We start from the raw sequence: 15,134 nt of genomic DNA, 5'->3' as shown, positions 1-15,134 counted from the left end.
GTTTAAAGTGAATGAAATGAACCCCTGTCATTTCTCTGCAGGTTATCAGTGAAATATCAGGAATTAAAAAAAAAAAAAAAAAATCCAGATATTCCAGGCCACATTCCCTCACAAGGCCACAGCAAAATTCCCAGGACACCACTTAAGCTCGGCCTAAAAGCAAAGAGGGATTTTTGCCAGCCGAGGTGAAGTAGTCTGGGCAAGGGGACCAAAATTTGGTGTTGGTGATTCCAACCTCAAATCCCAGCAAAAAAGTCAAAATTGGTTGTGTATGGAATGAGGGAGGTCTGGAGCATTTCTGCAGGGAATTTCCATGGAAAAGCCACGGGGATCAGTCCTGCAGCAAATCCTTCTCACAGGGAGAAGGTTCTTGGTGGGATGGCAGTGAGAGAGGAAGACTGGGGGAAAGAAAAAATGTTGAAAAATTCCATTTAAAATATTCCAGGTTGTGTTCCACCTCAAAGCTACTGGGAAAGTGGTTGGAATTCTCTAAAGCTGGATTAAAGTGAATAAAATGAACCGCTGTCATTTCTCTGCAGGTTCTCAGTGAAATATTAAGAATAATAATAAAAAAATCCAGATATTCCAGGCCACATTCCCTCACAAGGCCACAGCAAAATTCCCAGGACACCACTTAAGCTCGGCCTAAAAGCAAAGAGGGATTTTTGCCAGCCAAGGTGAAGTAGTCTGGGCAAGGGGACCAATAAAAGGAGGTGATTCCAACCTCAAATCCCAGCAAAAAAGTCAAAATTGGCTGTGTCTAAGGGATGAGGGAGGTTTGGAGCATTTCTGCAGGGAATTTCCATGGAAAAGCCACGGGGGATCAGTCCTGCAGCAAATCCTTCTCACAGGGAGAAGGTTCTTGGTGGGATGGCAGTGAGAGAGCAAGACTGGGAAAAAAAAGTTAAAAAATTCCATTTAAAATATTCCAGGTCGTGTTCCACCTCAAAGCTACTGGGAAAGTGGTTGGAATTCTCTAAAGCTGGATTAAAGTGAATAAAATGAACCCCTGTCATTTCTCTGCAGGTTCTCAGTGAAATATCAAGAATAATAATAAAAAAATCCAGATATTCCAGGCCACATTCCCTCACAAGGCCACAGCAAAATTCCCAGGACACCACTTAAGCTCAGCCTAAAAGAAAAGAGGGATTTTTGCCAGCCAAGGTGAAGCAGTCTGGGCAAGGGGACCAATAAAAGGAGGTGATTCCAACCTCAAATCCCAGCAAAAAAGTAAAAATTGGTTGTGTATGGAATGAGGGAGGTCTGGAGCATTTCTGCAGGGAATTTTCATGGAAAAGCCACGGGGATCAGTCCTGCAGCAAATCCTTCTCACGGGGAGAAGGTTCTTGGTGGGATGGCAGTGAGAGAGCAAGACTGGGGGAAAGAAAAAATGTTAAAAAATTCCATTTAAAATATTCCAGGTCATGTTCCACCTCAAAGCTACTGGGAAAGTGGTTGGAATTCTCTAAAGCAGCCATGGAAAATTCAGCCAGGGAACAGCTGGGAGCATCTTCTGGGATTGAGCTGGATCTGCACCTGAGTGATGTCTCCTGCCTGAAATCCCAAATTTTCCCCTGGACTAAGGCTGGAATGGGAATACCAGGAACAACAAGTAAATAAAAGCAAGAGAAATATCCCCAGGACAAGACTTTTCCAAGCTCTCCTCTCCTGTCAATCACAAGGGAGATGGAATTCAGGAAACTTGGAACAACCTCTGCTGTTCCAGGGACAGATCCTGCCTTTTCAAGCAGTGCTAATTAATTAATTACTTAATTACATGTCAGTCTTACCCTGACACCTTTCTTGCCTGGAGGTCCCGAAATCTGAGGAGAAGAAGAAATCACAGAAATCCTCTGTTTAAAAAATTTAATTTAATTAATTTAATTTAATTTAGTTTAATTTAATTTAATTTTAAAATCTTCTTTTCATGATAACATTCCTTACTTTGGAAAATGTATGGGATAAGAATTTTTATGGGATAAGAATTATGATGTGATAAGAAATTTTATGGAATACAGAAGTGGCCACCACGGAGGTTTCTCCTGGAATATGGAATTTGGGGGTCATGGAGATCCTGAAGGTCCTGAAATCTGAGGAGAAGAAGAAATCAGAAATCCTCTGTTTAAAAAATTTAATTTAATTTAATTTGATTTAATTTAATTTTAAAATCTCCTTTTCATTATACCTTTTCCAAAGTGGGAATTTTATGGGATAAGAATTATTATGTGATAAGAAATTTTATGGACTACAGAAGTGGCCACCACAGAGGTTTCTCCTGGAATATGGAACTGGGGGGACATGGAGAGCTGTGGGTGTCCTGCAGGGCTCATCCCTGTGGATGAGGAGCTTGGGCAGGGACAGGCCTGGAGCACACGGATTCAGGGCTGGGAATTTTCATCCTTGTCTTTCCTGGAGCTCCTTTGAGGGGACAATGGGAATACTGGGAGTACAGGAAGTGGAGCAAGGGAGAAGAGGACAAATTTGGCAGGAGGGTGGGGGAAAAGGTCTGGGAGTTCTTCCCACGCTTCTGTGGGACACAACTCCTGGAATCCTGGAATTTTGGGACTGAAGCTGCATGGCTGAAGGACAAGAAGGGCTCTCAACCACTCCGAGTTACCTCCAAGGCTGGAGCACCTGGAAATCCTGGATTTCCCTGCAAGGCAAGAGGAAGGGATGGTGGCCAATGGAATGGGAAATGTGAGGCAGGGAAAACTTTTTGCTCCTGCCTTTCCCACCATTTATTCCTTAAAAGTGCCCAAAAGTCATCTCCGAGGCCCAAGAGCCAAGGAGAGGGGAGAACCGAGCTCAAGGATATCCCGGCTGGATCCCGCAGGGAACAAGCTGGGAAAAACAGGATGGAAAATCAGGATAATTGCACCTGAGCTGGTCAAATGTTCTCCTACTGTTCCACTCACTTGGTCTCCCTTCTGCCCCGGAGGTCCTGGAATTCCCTGGAAGAAACCAGAAGGGAATTTCCACCAGAATGAAAACAGATCCAACATTTTTGGCTCCTGCTGCCATCCAGAGGGAGGGAGGGAAGGACAGAGCTCTTCAACCCAATTTTCCATGGATTACAGGGCAGCACTTCCAGCCTGGGACTCTGGAGTCTCCCTGGCCACAAAAGTGCCATTTATTATTGAAAATATCCCACCCTGCTGCCATTCCAGGCCTCTCCTTGGCAGCAAGGAATTCCAGAGTCCAGGCAGTGGAACATGATTCCCTTTCTTTGCTTTTGAGCCTGGAAGGCTCCAGGCCAGGCTGGAGTGGTTGAAGATGTCCCTGCTCAGTCCAGAGGGTTTGGACCAGGTGGCCTTGGAAGGTCACTTCCAACCCAATCCACCCCACGATCCAATGATTCCCACAGGAATTATGATGATGATTAATTATGAGGCTGGTTAGGGGCAGAAAATTTCCCTGGAAGCTGAATCCCAGGCCCAGGAACTTGGGTTCAGGATTTCAGCACCCACCTTTTGTCCTGGTGCTCCTGGAGGTCCCATCATTCCCTGGAAACAACAGGAGAAACAGCAAAAACTCAGGAGTTAAACCCCAAATCCTCCATTTTCCATGTGGAACCACGGGATTCCAAGGAAAACCTAAATATTGGAGGAGACTTTGGAGACACGGAAGGATTTTAATGCAAACCTCCCAACCCACCTGCTCTCCTTCTTCCCCCTTCATGCCAGCAGTGCCAGGAATGCCAATTCCTGCCATTCCCTGCAAGGGAAGCACAGAATCCTCAGGAATGCTGATCCCAGAGCACCCATCCTTCCCAGATTTCTGCTCTGGAGTCTTTCTCAGCAAAACAGGAGGGGAGAAATTTCCTCTAGAAATGTTTGGCTGTGAGCGGAGCCAGTGAATTCCAGGAATGCTGGGACATCCCAAAATGCCTTCCCACAGGCCTACCCTGCTCTTCCTGTCATCTTCCCCCCGGGCTGAGGGATTCAGGAAATATCCAACCTTTTCTCCCTGTGGTCCAGGCAGTCCAGGAGCCCCATGGAGCCCCACAGGGCCTGGCAAACCAGGTTTTCCCTGGAAAAGAAGGAACATCATCAAATCTCTTTTTTTTCTCCAAACTGGCAGGGTTTATTTTTAATTCTGCAGAGAAATATTTATCTTGATCTGTCCATCTGAGCAGTCCCTTTAAAACTGAGGAATTTCAGAGTTGTCTGTGCATTCCCAAATTCCCTTTTCCCTCACAAATAAGTTGTGAATCCCTGGCTTGACTCAGGAAGAGGAAACAATGGGAGACAGAGGCTGGGAGCCCACGTTGGTCTGGAATGGTGAATCCAGACCCATGGAAAGGGCTGGGATATGGGATATGGCTCTCCAACAAGGCAAAACCAACCAAAAACAGATCCAGGAAGGATGGAAGAACACCAGAGGGGTGTTATCCTCCAGATGGAGCCGTTTGTAACACAGGGAATTCCCAAACCAATCCTGGTGGTCTTTCATTCCCAGTAATCCTCCACGGACTTCTCGTATCTCCCCTTGAACTCAAACTCCCCACACCCCAAACCTCCTTGTGGGATGATTTCTGGGAAGAATCGTCCCTTTCCCTGGTTTTGGATCTGCTGCCAGTTTGGGCCATTTGCTCTTGATCCACGTTTTTCCCTCCTCTGGACCTGCCCCAGTTTTTCCCCGATTTCCTGGGAGCACTCACCGGCTCTCCCGCATCTCCTCTGTCACCTTTGAGGCCACTCCTCCCACGGGGACCCTGCATGAAGCACAGGAAAGTCCCACTCCATGATCCCTTTGTGGATCTCCGTGGAATTTCGGGAAGTTTGGAAGCCAGAACTTCCTGAGCAGCTTGGAAATAATTATGGAAAAAAGGCTTTTCCTCCCAAAGTGAAAGCCAGACCTCAGGTACTCACCCTGATTCCCGGATCCCCCGGTTCACCCTGAAACAGAGAGGACAAAGAGAATTCCCATGGGATGGGCATTTAGGGGCTCCCCACCAAACTTCATCCCAGAAAAAGAAATCCTGCAGTCTGACATTCCAGGAGAGCAAAATTCCCACTCCCAGCGGAAGGCAGAGCTTTAGGAGAGGTCTCCGGACACCTCCCCCTCAGTACTGGGTGTTGGGTCTGCTCTTCCTGGGCTGAGAACTCAGGCTTGGCTTTTCTCATTCTCACATTCTGTGTGGGTCTGGGCTTCATATTATGGGATGGTGAGCTGTGAGAGCCGGAATGAGAGATGTGGGACTCCAGGGGGCTCTCCAAAATGCAGTTTGTTGTATCCAAAATGCACTTTATTGTATCCAAAATGCATTTTGTTGTATACAAAATGCACTTTATTGTATATAAAATGCAGTTTGTTGTATCCAAAATGCAGTTTATTGTATCCAAAATGCAGTTTGTTCCATCCAAGATGTCCCAGCAGCCCAGGGCCGTGGGTGACAGAGCTGTGCCCACAGTTGTCAGCTCCAGCTGCAGGCAGGCCTGGAGACCCTTTGGGTTTGGTTACAGTGCATTTTATACTTTTCTTTGCTGAGCACCTTAATTCAGTAGAACCAACCTATACCTTATAGCCAATCATAACTCCTGTAATTCCCATATTCATGGCACTGCTCTCCAGTCACTCACAGTCAGTACATCACAGTTTAAGCCAGAAGTTGTTTTTCAGTTTTTTCCTGCAGTGGAAAATTCTGAGCCCTTTTTTCTGCTTGCCACATTTGCTGCCTTGTTTGCATGTGCTCTCTTCCTGCTTGGTAAAAACATCTCCTGGTTTGGGGTGGGTTTATCCTTTGCTCTGAGCCATAAAACCCCTTCTAACTAACTCACCCTTTGCTCCTTGGTTATCCAGTCAGGCTGGCTCAGCAATTCTTTTCTTCTGTATCAAAACTTGCTTCCAGCTCTATTCCTACATCAGACTCCACATTCCAAAATCTTTCTGCTAGGCACACACATCTGTGAGACCTTCTTGTCAAACTGTCATCCTTCCTAACATCGAGCTCTGTGCCCAGAGCAGGGAGACAAAACAATTCCTGCTCCAGCTGGGCACCAAGGACAAATGAGCCAAATCCCAGCCCAGGAGCACAAACCCCGTGGGCTGGAGAGAGAAGAACAAGCAGGGTGGGAGTGCCTGGGCTAAAGCTGGGCTGGGACAATGAACTGCAAGGTGCAGATGGAGCAGAGCTGATCCCAGGGAGAGACCCCGGGAGCGCTCGTGCATTTTGGGGCCATTTTGGGTCATCTTGGGTGCAGCCCTGGCTGGGCTCTGGGGCTGCCCAAGGTGCATCCAGGGAGGAGATCCTTGGAATCAATCCCTGGAACTCTGCCCAGCCTCTGCTCTAGCTCAGATTCTCAAGGTATCAGTGGCACATCCCAGAACGGAGCTGCAAACTCACCTTGATGGAGATTCCTGGTGGCCCTGGAGAACCTGGCGGTCCTGGAACCCCAGGAACCCCCGGCTGCCCCTTCTGCCCCTGAAACCAGGAAAAGTGGGAGAGAGAGGGATTTGGGATCTCTCCCAGCCCTTGGGAAGCTGAAGGCTCCCCCACACCCGGGGTTTGATACTCACAGGGGGGCCAGGCTCCCCATTCCGGCCAGGAATCACCTCCACTCCTCCCAGGACATAGCCTGGCTCTCCCTGTGGATAAAGGCACCGTGGAAGATCCAGGAGCAGATTGGGTGATTTAGGGCAAATTCCATCAACCCAAAGCACCTGGTACCCAAAACCACATGGCCACGACCTGAGTTTTCTTGCTGGCATGGAAAAAAAATTAATCCCAAGGAAAAAATGGAAGTTGGTTCCCAGCAGGATCCATTCCCAATCTTCATCTGCACAGACAGCTCAGGAGGAGGCAGGGAAAGAAGAGGAATGGGGACTGGGAGAAGGGCAGGGAGCTCCTCCTGACATCTGCCCCCAGTAAATATTGAAATATTTCAGTGTCCTAAATGGATTAAACCAGGTTTGTTAATAATGGAAACTCAGAAAGGCAGAATGACCCCCACCTTCTCCTGCAATTAATGAACTAATTAATTGTGCCCAGAACCTGGGATTAGGATTGAGCACTTTTCTCCATAAAGACATAAAATTCCTGAGGGAAACTCCCCAAGACGAAGTCTGGCAGTGTAGGATTAGGTAGACACAGCTTAAAAATTCACATTCACCAGTGACCCCGGTGAAAATGCTTGGAAAAGAGAGGTCACAACAAATGAAATGAATTTTCATTTCACGTCACACACAAAGCAGAGAATTTTTCCCAGTGAAATCCAGGAATGGAACTCACTCTGTCTCCTTTCGGCCCTGCGGGTCCTGGATAGCCCGGAGATCCCTGGAATTAAAAATAAATCCTGCAGTGTGAAACGAAAAAACAGCCCCAAGACCAGGGGTGCTGATCCCTGGCAGTGTCCAAGGCCAGGCTGGACAGGGCTTGGAGCACCCTGAGACAGTGGGAGGTGTCTCCCTGCCCCTGGAATGGGATGAGTTTTAAGGTCCCTTCCAACCCAAACCACCCCAGGATCCCAAATATTCACAACGTCACCTTGGCTGCCAGGGAGCCCCTGCAAAACAGGACAGGGGGACACTGGTCACTTTTCTCTGGAAGGGAAACTTTGGAAAAGTTTGTTAGAACCAATCCATACCATGATTCCAGGGGGGCCTGGAGGACCCGGCCGGCCCGGCAGCCCAGGAATGCCGTCCTTCCCAGAGAGACCCTAAAAACATGGAAAAGAACAGCGTGGGGGGGCTGACCTCGGACCTGCAAACCCAAACAGCTTCAGGCAGCACCCTGACACTTGAGAGCATTCCCAAATCCCAGAGCAGGTCCCTTTTCCTGGATTTTCAAAGGCAGCATGGAGCAGGAGGAGCAAAACACCAAGAGGACAGATCTGAGGGGGATTCTTTGCTCCAGCTCTTCCTTGGTCATAATTTCGTTGTATTTACTGCCAGAGGGCAGGGATGGATGGGATATTGGGAAGGAATTGCTGGCTTGGGAGGGTGGGGAGGAGCTGGAATGGAATTCCCAGAGAAGCTGTGGCTGTCCCACCCCTAGAAGTGTCCAAGGCCAGGCTGGACGGGGCTTGGAGCAACCTGGATAGTGGAAGGTGTTGAGGTTGGAACTGGATGATCTTTCAAGTCCCTTCCAACCCAAACCATTCCATGATTCCACGATATAAATTATCCAAGTGGATCAGGCTGTGGGACCCTTCCCTTAAGAGCTGGACTCCATGATCCCTGTGGGTCCCTTCCAGCTGAGGATATTCCATGACTCACCCGCTCCCCTTTCTCTCCCTTCGTGGCGTGGGGGTCACAACCCCTGTGAGCAGCTGAGCCCTTCAATGGAAAAGAGAAAAAAAATATGATCAGGGAATTAACGTCCACCAAAGGATGGCAAATGAACCGGAGTCAGCAGGAAACACAGACTAAAACATTCCTTGGCTTAGGCAAAACAAAAGCAAAGTTGTGACCATCCTGGGGAATCCTCAGGCATTTAAAGTCTATTCCTATGAATTTATAATCTGAATTTTTAATATATCTAAGTGTTCTGCAGTGGCTTTATCCACCAAAACATTCCCAGCACCATCCTGGCTTCCCCAGTTCCACTCCCTGGATTTCAAAGGTTTCTTCAGGGCTGGACAGTGAGGTCAGGATGGGACACAATGTCCTAAATCCGCTCTGATTCTGCACTGAAACTTCCCTCAGGGAAGATTTTCCTTGTGCCTGACCCAATCCAAGCTGGATTTACTCCTAGGAGTAGGAACTCACCTTTCCCAGTGGGATTTGGGCTCCTGGAAGGTGAGGATCAGAACAAATGGCTTCTAGGAGTTCTTGGAGGATTTGGGGGAAGTCATGGAAGGTGCTGATGTAGAAAACGTTCTGGGGGTTCTGCTGCAGCAAGATCCTGTGGAGCTCCATGGGGTCAGCTCCTGACACCCCCACAGCAATGACACGGAGCCCTGGAATGACATGGATCCCACCGCTCCTAATCCTTGGGATCAGAGTTTCCAGACCCCTACCTGGTAGAAACCTGTGGTGGGGTCAGGTAGAACCCACAGAGAGCTGGGTGTGAGTTACAGCAAACCAAGACAAGGTGGGGAGGGAAAAGAGGAAGGATGAAGGACGGAAGGAACCAACAGTGCCCTCAAAGTGACTCCTCACAAAGTGCACCTGGAAATCCATGGAGAAATGAGGGAAACCCAACTAGGCAACCTCAAATCCCTGGAAATTCATGAAGAACCAGGGGAAACCAAATGGGGCAACCTCAGTCTCCTGGAAATTCATGGAGAACTGAGGGAAACCCAGCTGGGAACTCCTACCCAAGGCATGGGCGGCTCTTGCTGGGGCCACCACGTCATCCTGGGATTGTCCGTTGGTCACGAGCACCAGGATGTGAGGAAAGCCAGGTCTCATCCCTCTGGACGGCTGGAATAATTCCTTTAGCACGTAGGATATGGCGTGGCCTGAGCAGACAGGGAGAGACAGGGTGGGAGTCTGGATGAATTCCACAGGTTTGGACTCTGGATCTCCTTCCATGGGTGGAGGGTGAAGGGAATTCCTCAAAAGTGGAAACCATGGAAACAAAATGGGGTAACATCAACCCACTGAAAATTCATGGAGACCAAGGGAAACAAAAAAGGGCAATATCAGCCTCCTGGAAATCCATGGAGAACCGAGGGAAACCCAACTGGGCAACCTCAATTCCCTGGAAATTCATGGAGAACCATAGAAACAAAATGGGGTAACATCAACCTCTTGGAAATTCATGGAGGACCAGGGAAACCCAATGGGGCAACGCCAACCTTCTGGAAATTCATGGAGAACTGAGGGAAACCCAATGGGGCAACCTCAAACCCCTGGAAATTCATGGAGAACTGAGGGATTTGGGTGCCTCAAATGTGAAGAATTCATTGAAAAATCACAAAACTACAGAATATTGGAAAGGATCCACAAGGATCACCAAGCCCAGTTCCTGAATGGTCCATAGGGGGATCAAATCTTGGAGTTACTGGCACCAGGTTCCAACCAACTGGGCTGAACAATTTAATTAAAATTAACCATCTTTAATTTACCATTCCTGGTTGAGTTCTTCCAGGGAACCAGGTATTCCCAGGGTCCAGCTGGGAATGAGCAGAGTGAAAGTGTTGTCCCCTCTCTGAGCTTTTTAAATGAGACAAGATATCTGGATTTCTGGGATGTAGGAATGCTTCAAATCAGCCATCCTCATGTTTATGGTGTAAAAACCTCCCTCAGGTGCAGGCAAAATCATAAAATAATGAGAAAAACCCGGGGGAAAAACCAGGACATGGATAAAGCACAAAGTGGATGAAAAAATCACTCCCAAAAATCAAATTTAATCCATTCCTAAATTTAAAACAACTTTGAGCGCAACGTTCCCACCAGGGAAACAGCTCCAAACCACTCAGAGAAATGTTTTCCTTGGCTTCCAGGTTCTGTCCTGGGCCAGAAGGATCATCCCAGGTGTCCAGGTCCCCTCCCAGACCTGTTTTGGTGCTGCCGCCGCTGTAGCTCAGCCCTCTGATGGCTCCGAGGGCTCCGTTGCGGCTGCGGTGTTGGCTGAAGTGAAAAGCTGCCCTGGGCTCCTCGCTGTACTGAGCAACAGCAACCTGCCAAAAACAGGGATCAAAACCCCCAAATCCACAGGAAATGGGACAGACTGCCTCGAGTCAGGGCGTGGTGCACTGGGAGTGGGAAGAGGTTGAATTCTCTGGGAAAAGGGAGTCAGATCCTCCCCTAAATCACAATTTTTATGTTCCCAGAGTTATTTATTGACCCAGGGTGACTTCATCATTCACCTAAAACCTCCAAGCAGAGTCCAAGAAATTCCCATTTCCCACTCAACTTAAACCGAGCTCCATAACTCTCCCTTCCTAATTTAAATTAAATAAATGACCCCAAATAAATGAGGAACTGAGTCTTCCCGTTGGCTTTGCTGTCATTAAATCCTTCAGGCTTCATTTGTCCTGGAGGTGATTCCCATCATGACCTGGGGCTTTGGTTCTCTGTTTGTTGGAGGAGGGAGCTGCTGGGACATCCTGCAATTCCCACTTGGATCCACACCCGGATTTCCAACCATTCCTCACTCTGGATTCCCATCTGTCCTCACTCTGGACTTCCAACCATCCCCACTCTGGATTTCCATCTGTCCTCAATCTGGATTTCCAACCATCCCCACTCTGGATTTCCCCCTATTCCTATTCCTATTCCTATTCCTATTCCTATTCCTATTCCTATTCCTATTCCTCACTCTGGATTTCCCACCATCCCCACTCTGGATTCCCAACCATTCCCACCCTGGATTCCCAACCATTCTCCCTCTGGATTTCCAACCATCCCCACTCTGGATTCCCAACTATTCCCCACCATTCCCCACTCTAGATTCCCACCATTCTCAACTCTGGATTTCCCACCATCCCCACCCTGGATTTCCAACAGTTCTTCACTCTGGATTTCCAACCGCCCCACTCTGGATTCTCAACCGTTTCTCTCTCTGGATTCCCATCTGTCCTCACTCTGGATTCCCAATCATTCCCACCATTCCCCACTCTGGATTCCCCACCATTCCCCACTCTGGATTCCCAACCCTTCTCCCTCTGGATTTCCAACCATCCCCTCTCTGGATTTCCAACAACACTCCCTCTGTATTTCCAACAATTCCCCATTCTGGATTCCTAACCATTCCCCACCCTGGATTTCCCACCATTCCCCACTCTGGATTTCCCACCATCCCCACCCTGGATTTCCCACCATTCCTCACTCTGGATTTCCAACCATCCCCACCCTGGATTTTCCACTATTCCTCACTGGGGATTTCCAACCATCCCCACTCTGGATTCTCAACCATTCCTCACCCTGGATTTCCCATCATTCCCCACTCTAGATTCCCAGCAATTCCCCACTCTAGATTCCCAGCAATTCCCCACTCTAGATTCCCAGCAATTCCCACCATTCTCCACTCTGGATTCACAACCATTCCCCACTCTGGATTTCCCAACACATCCCCACTCAGGATTTCCCACTATTCCTCACTCAGGATGTCCAACAATTCCCCACTCAGGATGTCCAACAATTCCCCACTCAGGATGTCCAACAATTCCCCACTCAGGATGTCCAACAATTCCCCACTCTGGATTGGGCCAGAAATGAGATCCAAGAGGGGAATATGCACCCAGCAGATCTCTGGGCTAACCTAGGCAGCATTTCAGGTGTGGAATTTGCTTTATTCCCGATGATTCAGTCTTGGAAAAATACCCAAGAAACGGAAATCTCTCCAAATGGGAAAGCTGACATTGAGGAGACTTTAATTCCTGTTTTTTTTGATCCACACAGGTCTTTCCCTGGCCTTTCTGCTCCGCAACTCCTGGGTGAGCAGACTCTTAAGAAAATCTTAATCTTTCCTTAAACTTAAGAAAATCTTGCCTGTGTCCCTTCAGGCCCAATTTTGGGGAAGAAGGAGACGATCCGGAAGAGGAAATCCTTCACTTTGTTGAAGTTGCTCTGGCCGATACTCGAGGATTCATCCACCAGGAACCCAACGTCTGCCTTGAGCTTCCCACAAACTGCAGAGGGAAGAGAGGAATTCCATAAAGCACCCTAAATCCTGGGGTTTTGTGTGTTCAGAGCACCAAAACAAACCCCAAACCTCTTGTGATGCCAATTTTTGGGTGAGCAGCAGCACCTCCACCCCTCAGGGTGGTGCTGAGGCCTTCACTGCATTTATGGGGTTTGGGCCTTCCCTGACATTGTCCAACCTTGTTATTCTGGGAATTAAGACCTTAGTTAAGTTTTAGCTTAAAATTAAGTTTTAGCTCCTGGGATCAGTGAAGATCTTAGTCTCTAAACCTTGGATCAGAGAAGATCTTGGTCGCTAAACTTTGGATCAGGGAAGATCTTGGTCTCTAAACTTTGGATCAGAGAAGATCTTGGTCTTTAAGCTTTGGATCAGAGAAGATCTTGGTCTCTGAGCTTTGGATCAGAGAAGATCTTGGTTTCTAAGTTTTGAATCAGAGAAAATCTCTGAGCTCTTGATCACAGATCTTGGTCTCTGAGCTCTGGATCAGAGAAGATCTTGGTCTCTGAGCTCTGGATCAGAGAAGATCTTGGTCTCTAAACTTTGGATCAGAGAAGATCTTGGTCTTTAAGCTTTGGATCAGAGAAGATCTTGGTCTCTAAACTTTGGATCAGGGAAGATCTTGGTCTCTGAGCTCTGGATCAGAGAAGATCTCTGAGCTTTGGATCAGAGAAGATCTTGGTCTCTAAACTTTGGATCAGAGAAGATCTTGGTCTCTGAGCTTTGGATCAGAGAAGATCTTGGTCTCTAAGTTTTGAATCAGAGAAAATCTCTGAACTCTTGATCACAGATCTTGGTCTCTGAGCTCTGGATCAGAGAAGATCTTGGTCTCTGAGCTTTGACTATTTCTACATCATCATCGTCACCATCACCATCATCATCCCCCCACTCACTTGGCCCAGGCAGGGTTGTCAGCAGCACCGACACCGTGCTGGCCCCAACTGGGGGCTCTGGGAGTTTTGTACTGGTGGGCACTGGGAGAGGAGAGATCCCTGCACTGCTGGGAGATCCGGATGGAGATTTCCTCATGTCCAATGGCGCAGGAGCTGCTGGAGCAGTTGGTGCCTCCCTGGGAGCTCCTGCTGTAGGACCCAAAGAGAAAAAGGGAATTTTAAACCCCTTTTAGCCTCTCCAGCAAAGAGAAAAAGGGTATGAACCCCAAAAACCAGCCTCAAGAGCAGTTTTCCCTGGAAAATCCAGGTCTCCACCCTCCAGACCTGTTTGTCCAAGGAGTGTTGTCTCTGGTCCTTCTGAGTCTCCAAACATCGGTTTTATGGAAAACAAATAAATTTCCTTGGAGCTCAGCCCTGTCACTCGATAGGATCGGGAAGCTGCCGGTAACAATTCCTGGGAAAGAGCAGGAGCTGTGGAAAACAGGAGGAACACGACTGGGAGCCAGGAAAACACAGAGAAATTCCCATTTCAGTGGCATCACTGCTGGCAAGCAGGAATTTGGGGACGAATCCCAGGATTTGGAGAAGAGGCAAAAGCTAATAATTTAAAAATTGCAATGGTCAGGTCCTAAATAGGATGAAATTAGGTTGATTTTGTGCATTGGAAATTTGGAATTTATGCAAAAATTTAAGGAATTTGGTGCTCAAGGCTGAGAGAGTAATTTCTATCCAGTGTTTCTTATGGATAGAAATAAGATTATTTTCTGGGAATGAATGGAAAGTTCGATGAAAAATAAAATCAGATTTGACTGAGATATTTGGTTGCACACAATTCATAGTTTTGATTTAAAACAATGATAGGGGAAAAAATGTCATGATAATGATTGACATTTCCTAAGTGCTTTACTTTAGAAACAATAAATGATTAATCTGACTTTGTTCAAAGTGGAATTTGTACCTTTTTTATCCTGAAATAACATTTTACTTAAAAAAAAAACCACCCAAAAAGCTCAGTTTGTATGGCAAGAAATAAAATCAGTGCAAATAATCTGCTCAAATCATAGAATTAAGGTTGGACAAGATCTCCAAAGAGCAAATCCAGTTTGCTCTTCTCAATTCTCCACAAAAAATTTTTGGAAGGGAGGTTTTTCTCCTTTAAATAAAATAGTAAAATTTGACTTAAAATTCTTGAAATTTGACTTAAAATTCTTGTGCTTCCCTTCCTGAATCAAAACAGCCAAAATTGGTTTATTTAGTCTGATCCACAGGTGGAACAATCCACAAGTGGAATAGAAAGGGATCCAATTTTTTATGGGAGAGGCTAGGTGGAATCAGCAGGGAAAAGGGCATTAAATGAGCTTAAAAAGGAGCAAGGAAAATGTGTAATAAAATTATGTTTATTTAGGGAAAAAATCAAGTGGTGTGGAAAGGAAAATGAATCAAGAGCAAAAAAAAAGGGCCAAATTTTTAATTGCTTTTATGCACCAATGTTGGGATAATTAACCAGGAAAAACTGGAATTACTCACTCAGGAGCATAAATTTTATCCTATGGAGAATTGGAGTCGGGATTGATCTGCTGGTGATGGGAAATCAATATTTGTGAACCCATTCCAGCTGGATGGATGGAGGGGGGACTGTCGGACTGTCAGACATGGGATTATCCATTCCTGATTCCCTGACAACTCTGAAATCAGGGATTTCTGCACCC

At 47.1% G+C, this 15,134-nt stretch overlaps 1 protein-coding gene across 1 annotated transcript in view; it reads right to left on the bottom strand.

The window, feature by feature from the left end:
• Window positions 1-15,134, bottom strand: part of LOC132328189 (collagen alpha-1(VII) chain-like) — a 94,182-nt gene that overhangs the window by 56,140 nt on the left and 22,908 nt on the right. Inside the window, 19 exon segments of the mRNA XM_059847946.1 lie at window positions 1,791-1,823; window positions 2,916-2,951; window positions 3,468-3,503; window positions 3,655-3,714; window positions 3,958-4,029; window positions 4,661-4,714; window positions 4,872-4,898; window positions 6,347-6,424; window positions 6,520-6,588; window positions 7,232-7,276; window positions 7,479-7,505; window positions 7,587-7,658; window positions 8,218-8,277; window positions 8,710-8,900; window positions 9,261-9,404; window positions 10,445-10,568; window positions 12,382-12,521; window positions 13,426-13,614; window positions 13,750-13,896. Of these exon segments, the coding sequence (XP_059703929.1) occupies window positions 1,791-1,823; window positions 2,916-2,951; window positions 3,468-3,503; window positions 3,655-3,714; window positions 3,958-4,029; window positions 4,661-4,714; window positions 4,872-4,898; window positions 6,347-6,424; window positions 6,520-6,588; window positions 7,232-7,276; window positions 7,479-7,505; window positions 7,587-7,658; window positions 8,218-8,277; window positions 8,710-8,900; window positions 9,261-9,404; window positions 10,445-10,568; window positions 12,382-12,521; window positions 13,426-13,614; window positions 13,750-13,896 (1,604 nt within the window).

Source organism: Haemorhous mexicanus, chromosome 5 (genome assembly GCF_027477595.1).
Source record: "Haemorhous mexicanus isolate bHaeMex1 chromosome 5, bHaeMex1.pri, whole genome shotgun sequence".
NCBI lineage: Eukaryota > Metazoa > Chordata > Aves > Passeriformes > Fringillidae > Haemorhous > Haemorhous mexicanus.
This window is presented reverse-complemented; position numbering and strand designations above follow the sequence as displayed.